The 17,909-nt window shown below is 35.2% G+C and overlaps 1 protein-coding gene across 1 annotated transcript; it reads left to right on the forward strand.

The window, feature by feature from the left end:
- The first annotated feature begins 545 nt into the window (after window positions 1-545).
- LOC121441069 (60S ribosomal protein L6-like) lies at window positions 546-1,466 on the forward strand. The gene has a single exon (XM_041642204.1). It carries the CDS (start codon window positions 560-562, stop codon window positions 1,439-1,441), a length of 882 nt encoding a protein of 293 aa, XP_041498138.1. The 5' UTR covers window positions 546-559; the 3' UTR covers window positions 1,442-1,466.
- Window positions 1,467-17,909: the final 16,443 nt, after the last annotated feature.

The following is a 17,909-nucleotide window of genomic DNA, read 5'->3' on the forward strand; positions in this document are numbered from 1 at the left end:
ACTGCATGCTTTCCATCTCTGTTTCTGTCTCTTTCTCTCTCTATGTCACACATACATTCTGTGCTTATGATATATATATATATATATATTAAATGGACAGAAATTTAATTAATCCCCTCAACGCACACAGCAGCACAAGCTTGGAGAAACATCAACTTGAAGGTAGAACGTGACAAAAGGATTAGGAATTAAAGGTCATATTTGTCTATAAAGATGTTCAAGGTCATTCTGAAGTCCATGAGATCTAGTTTCACAAAATATAAAAATTAATATTAATTTCTTATTTTCCAGAGCATTTTTTCTATTTGTTTATAATCTGTAGAAAAGGATAATAGTTTCCAGTGGGGTAGTTGGGTATAAGTTTCCTGCTATGTTGTCCTGAAAAGCATTATAAGGAATCATTCACTCAATATGTTCTTCTAGTTACTATTATTTATATGACTGTGTAAGAGAAAAAACAAATTAACCATATGCAGTCACAGTCCTTACATTCTTAAAAACAATTCCTTTTTATCTTAGTTAAGATTGTGCTTTAGGGCTCTCTTTCCCATCTTGCAAGATGGCGGGTGAAAAAGGCGAGAAACCTGATACAAAAGAGAAGAAACCTGCAGCCAAGAAGGCTGGCGGTGATGCCCCTGCCGCTGGTGCAGCCAAAAAGGGTGACCCTAAGGCTAAAAAGCTCAAGAAGGGGAAGCCCCATTGCAGCCGAAATCCAGTCCTTGTTAGAGGAATTGGCAGGTACTCCCGATCTGCTATGTATTCCAGGAAGGCCGTGTACAAAAGGAAATACACAGCTGCAAAAACCAAGGTTGAAAAGAAGAAGAAAAAGGAAAAGGTCCTTGCCACTGTCACAAAACCAGTTGGTGGTGACAAGAATGGTGGTACCCGGGTGGTCAAGCTTCGAAAAATGCCCAGGTATTATTCTACTGAAGATGTGCCTCGGAAGCTGCTGAGCCATGGCAAAAAGCCCTTCAGTCAGCATGTGAGACACCTGCGTGCCAGCATCACTCCTGGGACTGTCCTCATCATCCTTACCGGGCGCCAAAGGGGCAAGAGAGTGGTTTTCCTGAAGCAACTGGGCAGTGGTTTACTGCTTGTGACAGGACCTCTTGCCCTCAACAGAGTTCCTTTGAGAAGAACACATCAGAAGTTTGTCATCGCCACCTCTACAAAAGTTGATATCAGCACAGTTAAAATCCCCAAACACCTGACTGATGCTTACTTCAAGAAAAAGCAGCTGCGTAAGCCCAGGCATCAGGAGGGCGAGATATTTGACACAGAGAAGGAGAAATATGAGATTACAGAGCAGCGCAAGGCTGATCAGAAAGTGGTGGACTCACAGATTCTGCCAAAGATCAAAGCTGTTCCTCAGCTGCAGGGCTACCTGCGCTCTCAGTTCTGTCTGACCAACGGGATGTATCCTCACAAACTGGTTTTCTAAATTGCTGACAACCTAATTAAACAAACAAACAAACAACAAAAAAAAGATTGTGCTTTAGGAGTCTGCAACTTCAGCTAATTCAAAGAAAAAGTTTACTTTGATATTCAATAAAGTGTAAACATACAAACAAGGGGAAAGCAATTTAAAACCCAATCTTTATGATATACAATAGTAGTTGATGGAGGCTTTCGAAGATGGAAGGTGAGATGATAAATCTTTGGAACATAAAAAATAAGTGAAAAATAAATTGGCAATTTACTTAACCTTAACTTCCAAGAGAAAATGTCAAACTTTTATGCATACATTCTCAAATTCACCCTCGTTTTGATTGTTTCTTTGAAAATAAGCAGATTTATGTTTTGATAGAATACTCCTGTACACTTTCTGTATAAAACTGCATGTAAGTATTATTGATTAGTTTAATTTCCTATCTTAGGGAGTAAGATGCTTGCTTTGACAGCAATGACCTTTGGATTGAGTTGTTATTCATTTAGGGATGATAAGGAAACTAGAGAAGAATAGACAGTGGCATATCAACCAACATCTTATAAGACACATTACTGCTTTATCTGTGCATGAGTCATTGCAGCAAACAGTAGAGTTGAAATATTACTGAACAAAAGACTCCAAAAATAACTGTTTTTTAAGTATCTTATATAAAACACCTTAAGGCCTACTTAATGGCCTTCCACAAGTATTTGGTTTGGAGAACATGTACTAGGGAACATTCCTGAGAAGCAGTCATTTTGATAATCATATCCTTGAATAGAATAAACAAAGAATTGAGTTTTAGAAATTACTTAAAATTAAGAAAAGCTACAGGGTGTCCCATATCTGATTTTCAATATTTAAATGTATTAGACAAGGACTTGTCCCAAAACTTCTAGTAATTAGATTAAGAATTGTATGATTTGCTGGGCGGTGGTGGCGCATGCCTTTAATCCCAGCACTCGGGATGCAAAGGCAGGCGGATCTCTGTGAGTTCGAGGCCAGCCTGGTCTACAAGAGCTAGTTCCAGGACGGGAACCAAAAGCTGCAGAGAAACCCTGTCTCAAAAAAAAAAAAAAAAGAATTGTATGATTTTTAACAGTGTTAGTGAGGATAATTCATATTGCTTTTCATTTACTATATGTTTAATCACTAAAAAAATTCTTACTGCCTTATGCATTGTTATTTTCAACATTTAAGTAAATAATTTTTAACTGATTTTTTAGTTGAGAAAAATATTTAGAGAATATGATATAAATTAACAAAATAACACAAATAACAATATAGCAAAGATTTGAATTTGTGACTTGTTAACTTGAGACATTGGTGGTGAGGTACCCAGTCTTACTGTCTTTTTATATCTTGCCAATGTCAATGGCTCTAAAATTTCATTATTGCCTTTTTAGTTTTCTATATTTTTACCAATTGTCTCATCACTCTCCTGGGAATAAGGGTTTTAACAGAAAGCTTATTCATGTATTTGTAGTACTATCTGGTTTTTGAGATGTGCAGTATTTCACCTAATAGTTCTTTATGATGACAACATAAAGATTAGAGCTGCAAATATGGCTCAATGTTTAGGAACACTACACTTGCTTCTCTTTCAGAGGACCACAGTTTGATTTCCAGCACCACACCGTGGCTCACATCTGTAAATCGGATTACGAAGGTTCTGTTACCTTCTCCTAACTTCTGTAGACATGTAAATGGTGTACAAATGTGCATTGCGCACAAAGTGTTGACACACATAACATAAAATAAATTTAAAAAGAAAGGAAAACATGTAGTATTTAAACTTTAAAGTAAATCTCTATATCACCTACCAAGAGTGACCTCTAAAGTTAGAGTTGAAGGCATCAAAACCAGAATTTGATCCTCAACTCCAAAGTGCAATAATGTTGTTTCATTATCCTTGACATAGAGTTAAGACAGCTGAGAGTTTCTTTCTTTTATCTGTTTTGGAAAATCTGTGTCCTATGTGTATAGAAACCCAGTATTAGGTGATTTTCCATTTCAAATGATACCTTTCTGGATCTCACATTTTTCATTTTTTCTGTATTTTCAGACTTTTTTTAATAAATAAAAGTTTTAGACAGCAAATTTTGCAAATGACAGGATGTCACTTAAGAGACGTTGGTATGGGTGCTGGTTTCTGACAGTAGTGTATAGTCTATGTGAAACTGCCACCTAAGAGTAAGTGTGAAAATGTTTCCTGGAGGGCCACATGAAAGTATATATAGCTACCTGAGTCATCACAAGGTCAAATCTATACATAGGCTAATACTTGGAGTACTCAACCTTTATAAGTGAAGTGTATAAAATTAATTCTTCAATGAAGAATGAAGTAAAAAGTTACATGAGGAGACAGTTTTCTCTGTTGACGAGAAAAAGTAATGGTAATTATTCTGTTGTTATTTACTCATTGTTACATACACTGGGATGACATAAACCAGTCACTTGAGATAAAATTTCTGAATGTTTAGTTGTTCCAAGTAGGATGAGCTTGTCTAAAGCATATGTTATATTATTTGTGTTAGTTAACCAAGAATGTGTTATAGATTCTAGAGAGTTAAATTGTATAAAACACCTGACTATGGATGGTGACTAGAACCACAGAACTAGGTGAGATTGGCCTTGTAAAATGTTTAGAGGAAATGGGAAATGCAAAATTAAGCATAATATACATATGGCTTTACTTTTACAATGATGTGCAGAAGAAAATTCTCTGAACAGACTGGATAGGATAGATCACAGCAGGTGTAATGAAAAAATGTAACACTGATTCTATAGATATTAAAAAAAGAATTTCAAAATAACGAGAGAAGTCAAATGGCTGTTGGATAGGATCATAAGATTGTATGTCAATTTGCATTGCTTCAAACAGTCAAAAATGGTGAGAAAGTACACATAAGAGGAAGGACATATAATAGAAGAGGAATATAATATTTCTAATGGTGGGTATTAGAATTAGAAGATGGTTTCTGATAATGACAAATAATGGGGAAACTGGAATGGGTGCTGTTCTGGACACTGGGAACAAAGTAACTAACAAAACAGATGGCATATTTGAACATACAGTCTCACTTGGGTGTAAATACAAGGGGACTTGACTGAGTGCTGTTATGCTAGAGGAGCTTATTTTGGTTCCTAACACCTACATCAGGAAGCCCTCTTCTTCTGGTCAGCTTGCAAAATGGACAGACACATATGGACACATAATATAAGTGAAATAATCTGAACAATAATAGTTGAGGAACTTAATCATTACATTAAATGCAAATCAAAGGTAAAGAATAAACCTAGAACAAGTGTCTAATATATGGCATTTTAATATCCTATTTTAAAAATGAGAAGGCAATGCTGAAATTTTTTTTTCAGTGGATAGCTAGAGATGAAAGGACATAAGTCACATCACTACAGACAGATTAAAGTGAGTTCTAATGTCCTTTATTTATGGCTAGAAACCAAATATGAGTGAGTACATCCCATGTTCCTCTTTTTGGGTCTGGCTTACCTCACTCAGGATAGTGTTTTCTATTTCCATCCATTTGTATGCAAAATTCAAGAAGTCCTTGTTTTTTACTGCTGAGTAATACTCTAATATGTATATATTCCATACTTTCTTCATCCATTCTTCCGTTGAAGGGCATCTAGGTTGTTTCCAGGTTCTGGCTATTACAAACAATGCTGCCATGAACATAGTTGAGCATATACTTTTGTTGTATGATAGGGCCTCTCTTGGGTATATTCCCAAGAGTGGTATTGCTGGATCCAGGGGTAGGTTGATCCCGAATTTCCTGAGAAACCGAAACACTGCTTTCCAGAGTGGTTGCACAAGTTTGCATTCCCACCAGCAATGGGTGAGTGTACCCCTTTCCTAGAGAAGCTAAATAAGAAGGTGAATCCAAAGACAAACACATAGGCATCCTCAGGAATATTAACCTTCATCAGGGGATGAAAGGAGACAGAGACAGAGACCCACACGGGAGCACCGGACAGAAATCTCAAGGTCCAAATCAGGAGCAGAAGGAGACGGAGCACGAGCAAGGAACTCAGGACCACGAGGGGTGCACCCACACACTAAGACAATGGGGATGTTCTATTGGGATCTCACCAAGGCCAGCTGGCCTAGGTCTGAAAAAGCATGGGATAAATCCGGACTAGCTAAACATAGCGGACAATGAGGAATACTGAGAATTCAAGAACAATTGCAGTGGGTTTTTGATCCTACTGCACGTACTGGCTTTGTGGGAGCCTAGGCAGTTTGGATGCTCACCTTACTAGACCTGGATAGAGGTGGGCAGTACTTGGGCTTTCCACAGGTCAGGGAACCCTGATTGCTCTTCGAGCAGATGAGGGAGGGGGACTTGATCGGCGGAGGGGGAGGGAAATGGGAAGCTGGGAAGCGGTTGCGGGGACGAGGCAGAAATCTTTAATAAATAAATAAATTTAAATTAAAAAAAAAATAAAGTGAGTTCTAAGAGGCGACTCTGCTTGTCATGTTCAAATTCCAGACAGCATCCAGATTGGTTGAAGCAGAGCTAGAAGAGAGATAGATGCATACATATCAAATGACTGAAATTTTTAATTACTGTGAAGAAGGCAAAAATCATTGATGTTATTTCAACAGATGAGCAATATGATCTCACTTATGTTGTAGGAGTACCATTAAGTGTCCATCGTTAAACAAATATATCATGAGGGAAATGGGGAAATTGTATCTGAAGAAGTTGAAGTAACTACAGCAAGAGTTCTGATGATTTATATAATGATGATAACAGAAATAATGAGAAGTAGTTGATAGGAATGACAATTTAATGATAATAACAAGATATACATGTGTAAAATAGTCATAACAAAGTGCATTATTATATATGATGAAGATATACTGATAATACCATTTTCAAAATAGTATTAAAGAAAGTAAATTGAATTTTCAATATTAACTAATAATTGAAAAAATGAAAAGATAAAAATATTGTCAGAATTCACTAAACAATAAGATGTGCTCTACACACACACACACACACACACACACACACACACACACACACACAAAGACAATAACCAAGGATGACACTTGGAAATTTTGTTGAAAGCAGTTGGAAAAGTGAATTTATTGCATGTTAAACTTGTGCAATAAGTAGCTGGCAAACAGTTGGAATCAAGTTAAATGTGAGGTAGATATAGTCAATTGTCCAATGAAAATAAACATCAAATTAAGATATGCATACTGATATTTAGTAAAGCCAGACTAGAAATATAAATGTGATTGAAGGCTATAAACCCACAGCTGTTATTTATAGTTGTAGAATTGGATAAGTTCACTTCAGAAAGTAGTGTTTTGTTATTGAAAAGGAAAGAAAAAATGAACCATAGCTCTTTGCCTTTAAAAGTCTGGAGGAGAAAGACATCAAAGAAAAATGACACTGGGGATTATTAAAGAAAAAGGAAGCTAGGGTTATAGCGCCATCAACAGATTGCTTGCTTAGCATGCACAAAAACCTGTGTTCAGTCCCTAGCTCTATATAATTGAGGTTAATGGCATAAACTTGTAACCAAATCCCAACCCGAGCAAGGTGGTGAAAGGTGGTTCAAATGTGTAAGGTCATCTTTGGAAGCAACGCAAATTTGAGGCCAGCCTGTTCCAGGAGAATTTGTCTCTAAAAATTTAATAAATACTAATAAAGGAGAATGAGAAGTTGTGATTAGTAAAGGAAGGAGTCATCAGAGCAGATTCTGAGGTAATTGTTTGGAGAAGCATAGCATGCTAAACATGTCTAAGAAATGCTAATGGGATGAAACACTGAACTTGGAGATTTGATAATCTAAAAGTTGGTTGGAAAAGTGTAAATTAACTTATGAATAGTCCATACTTTCTTCATGATTCAGGAAACCACAGTATTGCATCATTTTCTCTAGTATTCCTCAATCATGTATAAATACATAGCAGCAAATGTTAGGGTTTGTCCAGATAGTTTTTTGCTACGAATCCAAGAGTATTGAGAAAATTTATGAGGTACTAATGGATATATTAGTTTAATATAATTAACAACATGGTCTAGTTGTAGAAAGGAGGGTGGAAAGGCCAAAAGGATTACTAAATGCACATAAAGTAGAAAACTAAATGAATTAACTTAATGATATTGGCAAGTTAAACTAGTTTGTAGAGGGAAGATAGTGGATGCCAGAAAGGTTAATAAATTTGCATAAAGTAGAGACATTAAGGAATGTTTGCTATCAATAAAATAAAAGAGTAATGCTATTAGAATGGGATTGTTGGTAGAATGAATAATTGTGGTTAGCAATTTCAAGATAAGGAAATAAATATTTACAAGGAAGAGCAGGTTCAAGTGAAGATAAGCCTCAGGGAATATCTTAAACAAAGTCTAGGAAATGGTCACTGGCACTGATAAGGAAATAATTTCGGTCTTTTCTATGGAACTGATCAAAATATATCATGATTAGGATTTTATTAATGTAATATATGTTTATCACTACTTTGAAGAACAACTGTTTTCAGTCACAAATTTATTAGTCTCAATATTATATTCCATATTTCCCTCTTCCTATAGTTATTCTTTTAGTTTTATGTAGCTTGTACTTTTCCCTTTCTTAAGATATGACACAGAAGAGGTAAAAAGTTTTGTCACTTTTGAAAACAATCTTTGTTCTGAATTAGTAGGTGTTCAATACATGATTCTTGGCATAGAGTTATATATCATTTTTGCATTTGTGATTACATTGTTCCAGAGTCCTCCAGTCACAGCAAAAGTAGCCCAGTGGTCCAATGCAAGTCTGTATTACAATTTTAGGAGATTTTTATACTTCTTCATTGGCCATATGCCAGCATTTAGTGATGACATGTTCTGCAGTAGCCAGCCTTTTATTCTTTGGCTCAATAAACAGGAGATGCATTAAGCTCTTCTAATTAGCAATCACATACTCCAGTTATAGAAATGTTACTTTTTCTTTTTTATTATATATTTTAATTGTTATGTATATGAGTATAGAATTTGCATCATTTCTACCCTACTCTCCTGTTTCAGCTCCTCTTGTATCTCTCTACTCCCTCTCAAAGTTGTAACCTGTTTTTTAAGTTATTATATATAATATATATGCATATCTATATATAACTGTCTGATGAATCTAATCAGTGTTTCTCACATGTGTATTGGTTTAGGGGTTGGATAGCAAATTAAAGAGCTCATTTCTGAAGAGGAATGATTCTTATTCTATCAGCAACGATTAGTTGCCTGTAGGGCCTTATGAGATTTCCTCCTCCCATATGGCATGCCAACTGGTGTTGTCTTGTCATTGGGATGGTTTTATTTAGGCAACCATATTATTAAGATTTCATGCCTATAGGTCCCTTTCATATATAGAAGACACTATTTTGCTGGAGATGGTCTGATTATTGTGTTCTTGAAATCTTTCCACATCACTCTTCCATGATGTTTTCTGGCCTTGGTGGTTTGGGTTGTGTTACAGTTGTGTTACTTAGTGTTGGGCACACCAAAATCAATCAAATGTTCTCTGCATTTTGAGAAGTTGAAGATTTTTGCAATAGTCTATGCTGAAATAAAAGAAGCTTTTGTGATGAGAAATAAAACCTATACTTACCTGTGGATACATACAGGTATTTAGAATAAAATTGGGAATTATACTGATTTAAGAAAATGTGAGTAGTAGATTAGTTTTATTCTAGGATCAATGACCTCATTAACCACTTAGTGATTTTCAAAGTCTATAACACCACATATAAAAGCATTTCTGTTGAGTGGGTTTTAAGTTTTATTAGACAGTTTTTGGTACCCTCAACATATACATGCACTATTATGCCCTTGGGCATATCTTGCCACACCAATTAAAAAGTGAGTTCTCAAAAGAAGAAATGAAAATGACAAAGAAATCTCTTTAAAGTGTTCAATATCCTTATCAATTATGGAAAAATAAAAAATTAAAACTATGAAATTCCATCTTATTTCTGTCAGATTGGCTAAGACCAACAAAACTGAGAGCAAATGCTGGCCAGGATATGGAAAAAGGGAAGTTCTCATTCTCTGTCAATGGAACTGCAAAATAGTGCAGCCATTCTGTAATTTACTGTGGAGAATTCTCTAAAAGCTTGGCATGTGCCCAAAGGACTTGACATCCTACTCCTACACAGATACTTTCTCAACCATGTTCATTGTGGCTTTATTAGTAATAGCTAGGAAATGGAATCAACCTAAATGTCCTCCAACTGATGAATGGATAATAAAAACATAGAGCATATATACTACAGAGTATTATTCAGATATAAAAATATGAGATTTGCAGGTAAGTAGATGGATCCTGGGATTATACAGAGTAAAATGACACAAACCAGATAGCCAAATATCATAGTTTCTGTCATTTTGGGGTTCCTCCCTCCAAGTCTTCAGATAAGTATACAATCGCAAGTAACCACAGAAGCCAAGAAATAAAGGGAGACCATGGAGGAAGAGAGGACGGCTAGAGAGTACTGACAGGATAGAAATGATTTGAAAGAAGAAATGGTGGATATTGTCTGTAGAAAGATGTGCAGGGTAATACCAAGGGGGCAGAAAGACTGAGTGATAAACAATGCTAAGGATAATTGTAAAAAATCATAGGGGAGCATATTATTTTATGTTTTCTTAAAATGTGTTTGTGTTTGTGTGTGTGTGTGTGTGCTTAAATATATAATCACAGCCTTCTTGGTTCACTTAGTGTTAATTGTATGAATATGATTTCTGGGATAACCAATTGGTATTGGACAATCAATTGGGAAGTACATCCTGGGAAGACGATTTCTCTCACTTTACCATTGTTTACTTTCCTGTACTTCTTTATTCTGGGTTGATGCTAATAAGACATCCCCCTTCCATGTTAGCTTGTCCCTTTGTGGTTTACTTCTTCAGCTCTTGTTTATGGAACCATACTGTTGATATATCATGCGTAAAGCTTCCCCGTCATTTCAAGGAGAAACAATGTGAGCACATTGTCCCCTTCCTATGGCTCACAGTATGTCTCTCCCCTCTTCTGCTATGATTGCTGATCCTTGGTTTCAGGAGATACACTGCAGGTGTATCTGTTGGAGCTGGAGACCATATGATTGGTCACTTGCTTTCTGCATTTTGACCAGTTGTGGTTTTCTCTAATGGCTTTTTTTCTATTCAAGGAGACATTTCCTTGGTGAGAAGTGAGAACTATACTCACTTTTGGCATAAGAACGCACATTTAGAATGCAGTTAGTAATTACACTATTCTTGGTTTCATTTGCTGGTAGTAAGTTATTTTTAATGTTTCAAAATTTATTTCATCTAATGCATATGGGCATTTATATTGAATTTCTGTATGTGCAGCAAATGTGTGCTTGGAGCCCAAGGAGGGCCAAAGAAGTCATCTCATATTCTGGTAGTAGAGTTACAGATGTTTATTTAGTTGCCATGTGATACTTGGCATGGAATAGGTAACAAGCAGGAGAGCAGCCAGTGCTCTTAAATATTGAGTCATCTCTTGGGCCTATTTTTAGTTTTTGAGAAGGATATTACTTATTTTTTTATTTTGTGTATGTATTTGTAATGTATGTGTGCAAGTATCCACAAAGGCCAGAAGAGGCCATCAGCTCCTTTGGAACTGACCTTAAAAGTAGTTGTGAGCCAAATGACATGGGCACTGGGAACAAAACACAGGGTCTCTGCATGAACAGCAAAGATTCTTCATCACTGAACTATCTTTTCAGCTCAAGTTTAAATTTATTTAATTTTCAAGATATTTTTATTGGGTTGGTGATGTAACTCAGTTGGTATAGTTTCTACCTGGCATTGTAAAAAGTTCTGGGTTAGATATTCAGCACTACATGAAATCAGCCATAAAGGTGCATATCTTTGATTCCTGCACTGAGCAGATGGGACCAGGAGGATCATAAATTTATTCATCATTAGATGCAATCTGGGCTGCCTGAGACCTTCTTTCTCTTTCCAAAGTTGCAAAACAAAATACAACAGCAAAGCCAGTGTCTGCCATGCTTGACAACCTGAGTTCACTTCCTAGAATGGAAAGAAGGAGCTTGCTCCTACAAATTGTCTCTGAGCTATCTGTGCTTGTTGTTGTATCAAGTAAGGGAAGAAACAAATTCACAGGTTGAAGCTCTTGAGTAAAATAACTTGAATAACCGGCATTCTGGACCAGTTCTGTGATAACTTGTCACCAGGTATAACATGCATATAGTACATCGTCTCCTTTGTTGTCCTAGCTGAAGAAAAAGAAAAAAATACTTTTTTCTTACATTGGATAATGATGGTAGTTAATACTGCCATTTATATGCTGGAATATATATATATATATATATATATATATTATGTATGGAATATATTTTAAATGTTCTCACTACAAAAATATAACGATGTGAGGTATGAATTGGTTAAATAGCGTGATCATATTTACATATCAAAATATATTTGCAATACTCATATATTTTTGTCAATTATACTTTAACTCATAGAAGTTCTTTTTCTTGCCTCTTTTTCCTCCTTTATATAGTATGCTGTTCTTTATTTTGAATGTTTATAGCTTCTTTCTGTCTAATGTATTAGTGTATTTGATTTCAGGTTTTCTTATGCTTATACATTATGGTCTCTGTTTTTGTTTATTAATTTTAGTCTCTGTTTTACACCAGTAACTGTATTACTTTTGTCATTGTTGTTGGAAAATGTCTCCGTAGAAGCAACATAAGACAGTAAAGATTTATGCTGTTATATAGCTAAAATCTTTATGCTGTTATATAGCTAAAATCACTAAACTGAAAATTGATATTACTTAGCTTTTTCTGGCTATCCTGTATCAGCAAGGAAGTAACTTACAGAATAACACATCCCTTCCTTCCTTCCTTCCTTCCTTCCTTCCTTCCTTCCTTCCTTCCTTCCTTCCTTCTTTATTCTTTTAATATTGGTTTTTTGAGCTCTACATTTTTCTCTGCTCCCCTCCCTGCCTCTCCCCTTCAACCCTCTCCCAAGGTCCCCATGCTCTGAATTAACTCAGTAAATCTTGTCGTTTTCTACTTCCCATGTAGATTATATCTATGTATATCTCTCTTAGGGTCCTCATTGTTGTCTAGGTTCTCTGGGATTTTGATTTGTGGGCTGATTTTCTTTGCTTTATGTTTAAAAACCACTTATGGGTGAGTACATGTGATAATTATCTTTCTGGGTCTGGGTTACCTCACTCAAAATGATGTTTTGTAGCTCCATTCATTTGTCTGCAAAACACAACATGTTATTTTTTTTCTGCTTATAGTACTCCACTGTGTAAATGTACCACATTTCCTTATCCAATCCTTGGTCAAAGGGAATTTAGGTTGTTTCCAGGTTCTGGCTATGACAAACAATGCTGCTATTAACATAGTTGAGCACAAGTCCTTGTGGAAAAATTGAGCATCCTTTGGATATATACCAAAAGTGGTATTACTGGTTCTTGAGGAAGGCTGTTTCCTAATTTTCTGAGAAATTGCCACACTGACAGCCAAACGGGCTGTACCAGCTTGCACTCCCACCAGCAATGTGTTCTCTTTCCCCACAACCTCTCCAGCATAAGTTGTCATCAGTGTTTTTGATCATGACCATTCTTACAGGTGTAATATGGAATCTCAGAGTTGTTTTGATTTGCACATCATTTTCAAAGAGCTTTAGATTTCCACATTTTAGTGTAAGTTGACAACTTTTCCCTCACTGTTAAGTAGGATTATAGATCTGAATATGAACAATTTGGTGAAAACTTCCATGATGTTTTAGGTGCTAAATGTCTCCTACTACTGGGTCCTGTGTTTAAATACTTGGTCTCTAACTTTGAGCCAGTTTTGAAAATTTCGGAAACTTACTACGGTGTCCCCCTTACTCATAGTGAGTGGCACTCTTTGAAAGGATTAACAGGCATGACTTTGCTGGAGTAGTTGTAGCATTGTTGGAGAAAGTGTGTCTCTCAAGGGTAGCATTGAAGGTTTCAAAGGTCCAAACTAGTGTCTCTTTCTTCCTGCTACCTGTGGGTCTGAATTGAGACTCCCAGCTCCTTTTCTAGCACCATGTCTGCCTGTGTGCTTTCATGTTCCACCATGTTGATAATGGACTAAACCTCTTACACTCTAAGCCATCCCCAATGAAGCGTTTGCCTTTATAAGAGTTGCTGTGGTCATGGCATCTTTTGACAGCAACAGAACACTGACTAATACAATCACTGAGAGATGTTGACATCTTTTGAGGTTTATAACCATTCCTATTTCCTGCCCTGTCTGGTTCCCTGGCTCATAAAGTTGGAAATAGCTTCACAAACATACCCCCATAATCCCAAGCTTTTTCTGCCATGGTGTTTATCATTCTGTAAAGATAATCTATCATCTATTTTTTATTTAATTCTAGCATATGGTTTTTCCTCCTTCTTGATACTATCTTTTGTTTACTGATGTGTGGAATCTTTCTTTAATTTTCTGACAGAATAGACACCTGTCCTGGTCAACATCTACTAGGGTGAAAGTTGTCAAATTTCTTCTCATATACATTTCAAGTAGTTTTCCTCTTTTCTGCCTTGTATATCTTATCACATTATCTTTTGAGGTGCTTGACATTCCAGTCTTATTAGCATTTCCATGTCCCATATGTGCCAATATTTGTTTCTCACTAACTATAGACTTTAGATACTGGCTTCATTTCTTTGTTCAGTCAATACTCATCTGCTCATTCTATCTTTCAAAACTATGTTCATACTTTTCTAGTCATGTTTCCTCAAACTATTTCTAGAAATAAATTCTAAAGTAGAATCCTTGGGTTGAATACTGATGGTGCTCTATTTCTAGCTGAGAGAGCATGTGTATGAACTTATTTGTATCTTCCAGTTCATCATTTATTTTCTTGTGGAAGATTGTCATAATCACCTCTGGAAATGGTGACATAATCCTAGAACTCAGAAGGCAAAGGCAGGCAGATCTCTGAGTTGGAGGATAGGGTGGTCTACAGAGTGAGTTCCAGGACAGCAAGAGATAAACAGAGAAACCATGTCTTGAAAAAAACAAGAAAAAAATCCAAAAAAAAGGAGAAAAATAAGAAAGAAAAAGAAAGAGAAGAAAATTATAATGATCAATGTGGCTAAATCACAGGGATTTGCACATACGAAGTATTTAGAATGGTATCCTTCACAACGTACATGTTCAATAAATATCAACTGCCACTGTCATCAATATTTGTATTGTTATTATTTTATTATCAATATTTTTATTGTTATTATTTTATCAAATGGGGGATACAGATAAGTAGTGAAACATTTCTTCAGTATACATTGCTCACTTACTCCAGTCATTTTGGATAAAGAGATAGGGAGAAAGGAAGGGGAAGAGGGAGAGAAGGGATACAGATTCTTATTATTTTGGATTTTCAGGTAAAAATAAATAACAGTTGTTTATTTAAAACATAGATGTATGAAGTGATGACTATATTTATTTGTATTTAAGAACTTAGAAGACTAGAAAAGAATAATTGTAGTTAATTTTGTAAGTAAAATTTTTAATAGCTTGAAATGAGTGAAATTTGAATGATTAGGTTCATCATTCATTATATTTCTCCAGTTTTCTGAACCAATTACTAGTTTTATGTAAACAATGTTTACCATTTTTAATCAAGAGATGACTGAAGTGGTTCTATATGTTTGCTACATATAGGAAAATGTCCAGAGATTAAAGATAGGCCATGGAAGAATGAGGAACACTTTCCCTAAAGCACCAGTCAGATCACTACTTGTTTTCTTTGACTAAATTACGTACAATTACCCTTGATCCAAGACCTAACAGTAAAAGTACAATGATGGCAGTGATCAAGATTTATACTTTAATTAAGGATAGTGTCCTAAATGCCCAAGTCATATGGTATAGGATTATATATATGAAATTTATTTCTTCTTTACAAGAGGAGAATGAAAGTGTTGTTGAGTAGGGAACTAATTGTAGTAGGGGAAAAATTCTCAAGAATCTTTAAATATCCAATAGACCTCTGTTAGAATAAAAAGAGGAACAAAGACATCCATGAAAATAAAGACTTACACATTTTCTAAAATTTTTGGGAAAAGAAAATGAATTTTTCTAATGAAGTTTTCTCTAATAGTATTATTTCCTGTCAAAGACTTAATTTATTCGTATGCCAGTCAAATTTCTATTATAAGAATATTTGTTTATCCACATATGGTGTGCAAAACAAGACAAACATCTCTAACTCAAAAATGTTCTTCATACAATGCGTAGAAAAAAGAAGCATATGAAAGAAGCATATATAGATATGTTATATTCATAAGCCAATGTTAATGCAGTTTTTTGACACTTTCCTGTGACCAAAGGGTGTCTACGAAAAATGAAAGTCACCTCTAATTGACTTTTTATTTCCTGAGTATCTAGGAAATTAATTTCAATTTTCCAACTTGTCTTATAAACTGTGGTGAGCTAATTATAATACTTTTATAGTTCAGCCTGCTTAACAATCAAACTGTGCACGTTGAGATAAACCTACTGGCAATTAAAAGACAGGAAGATGTATTATCTTCAGATGCTCAAGGGACTTCTTGAAGTTTGCAAAGTCCCATCTGTTTCTGTTATAGTTTGGTATTTTTCCATTGATTGTAGAATCTCTTTGAGGCCCTGTTGACTTGCAGATATGCAAATTATCGTTACCCAAGCATGCTTCCTTTCTGAAATGAAAAGTTTACAAGCAAATACACAGCAAGATGTCGTGGTACATTCACCTCAGAGCTTGAAAAATGCATGCCAGGTTTCATAAGTGGAATTTCATCTTGAGAGAGAGACAGTAAAATCTTACAATATTTTTCAGTGTGCTGTGGATTAGAGAAGAGGAATAACATTTTTTTTAACTTTGGGGGAATTGCAAAGGTTAGAATAAAAATAATGTCTCTAGATAAGCAAACTAAAGCTCAGAACATTCCTTATTTGAGTTTTCTACTTCATTCCAGTTTTCCAAAGAAAATTCATGTGATTTAACATTAGGAGAACATATTCAAAAAACTATAACCTGCAAAGACATTATCCTTTCTTCTGACAGAGAGTTCACCAACTCTAAAAGATCTACAAAGAATAAGAGGTACTTTGAAAGTTTCATTAATGCACATGCACACTGAGTTCTGTGATAATCAGAGTTGAATCAACCATTTTAAAAAGTATTTGGAGTTAGAAGGCAGAAATGATAGATAATTGATCTATTAACAGAACAATAGCTATTTTTACAACTTAAAAGAGGTAATCAATATGTATATTCATCCATATAGATATGACATTCACTGGCATAATGTCAAGCTCCCAATCCATCATAAAATAGGTGTTTCAAATTTAGCTCACAAATACTACAATATGATTCTTTAAGCACTACATTCCTTTAAATCTTTGAATTTATCAAAGTACCTACAATAAAATTTCAATTCTCTGTTGACCATTGAGATCTATCAAGTTAGGTTTTCATGAATTTGTTTTTTCACATGATTGTCAAGAATACTGTATCTAGAAAAGAAACTAAGATCGATTTATGTTGATTTGTTCATAATTTCTGTACACCAGAAAGCCACATATCTGTATGCAATCAGTTGAGTGTCTAATAATATTCAATATATAAAACATTTAGCATATAGTAAAAAATAATGTTTACAATATTCCTAGGGTTTGTCTAGTTCAGTGTCAATTTAGTGTTTGCAATAAAATTAATAGCCTATGCTACAGTATGATTATATCTGCCCTTGTCCTCCTAATCTGTATAATTGAAATTTCTTCTCCAATGTGATGTTTAGGTAGATGATTAGGCCACAAAGCTTACTCCCATATGAATACGATTAGTGCTTCCAGAGAAGAAGCCTGCAAGAACTCATTCATCCCACTTTTGACCATGTGAGATGAGAAAAATGTGATTTGATAAAGTTGAAAGACTTTTCCCATGAAAATATTTCTGGAAATATTACTTTAATTTCCAAGTCTCAAGAACTCTGATTAGTAATGCTCTTGTGTTTTAAAATTATGTGATGTAAAAAGTGTTTGTTAAGAAACTCAAATGGCCTATGGTAGCCTATTGATGGAATAAAGTGCTTGTATCTGCTTGCCACACTAACTTCAGAGGCAATAACTACATATCTACAAAAAAAGGAGGACCCAAAAGTGTGAGTGAAAGTTGGTATGGACATATTTGAAAAAAAAAAGATTACAGAGCTTATCTGAGTAATAGAGAATATAATTGGGACCAGAGTGAGTAGAAGGTACTTAGAAACAGAATTTTTCCTATTTTAAGAACATTGCATTTGGATTGTTGCATTTCTTTTGAGGAGCCTTGAGCTGTTCTTACCTGTCAGCTGGTGGCACACTGCTGCTTGCATCCTTGCTTGTTTGTTTCTGTCTATTTCTAGATCTCACCATCCCTAGGCAAGAATTGCAATAGTTTAAGGTTTAAGG

This window comes from Microtus oregoni, unplaced genomic scaffold, assembly GCF_018167655.1.
Source record: "Microtus oregoni isolate MIOR12 unplaced genomic scaffold, Mior012 000073F_001, whole genome shotgun sequence".
NCBI lineage: Eukaryota > Metazoa > Chordata > Mammalia > Rodentia > Cricetidae > Microtus > Microtus oregoni.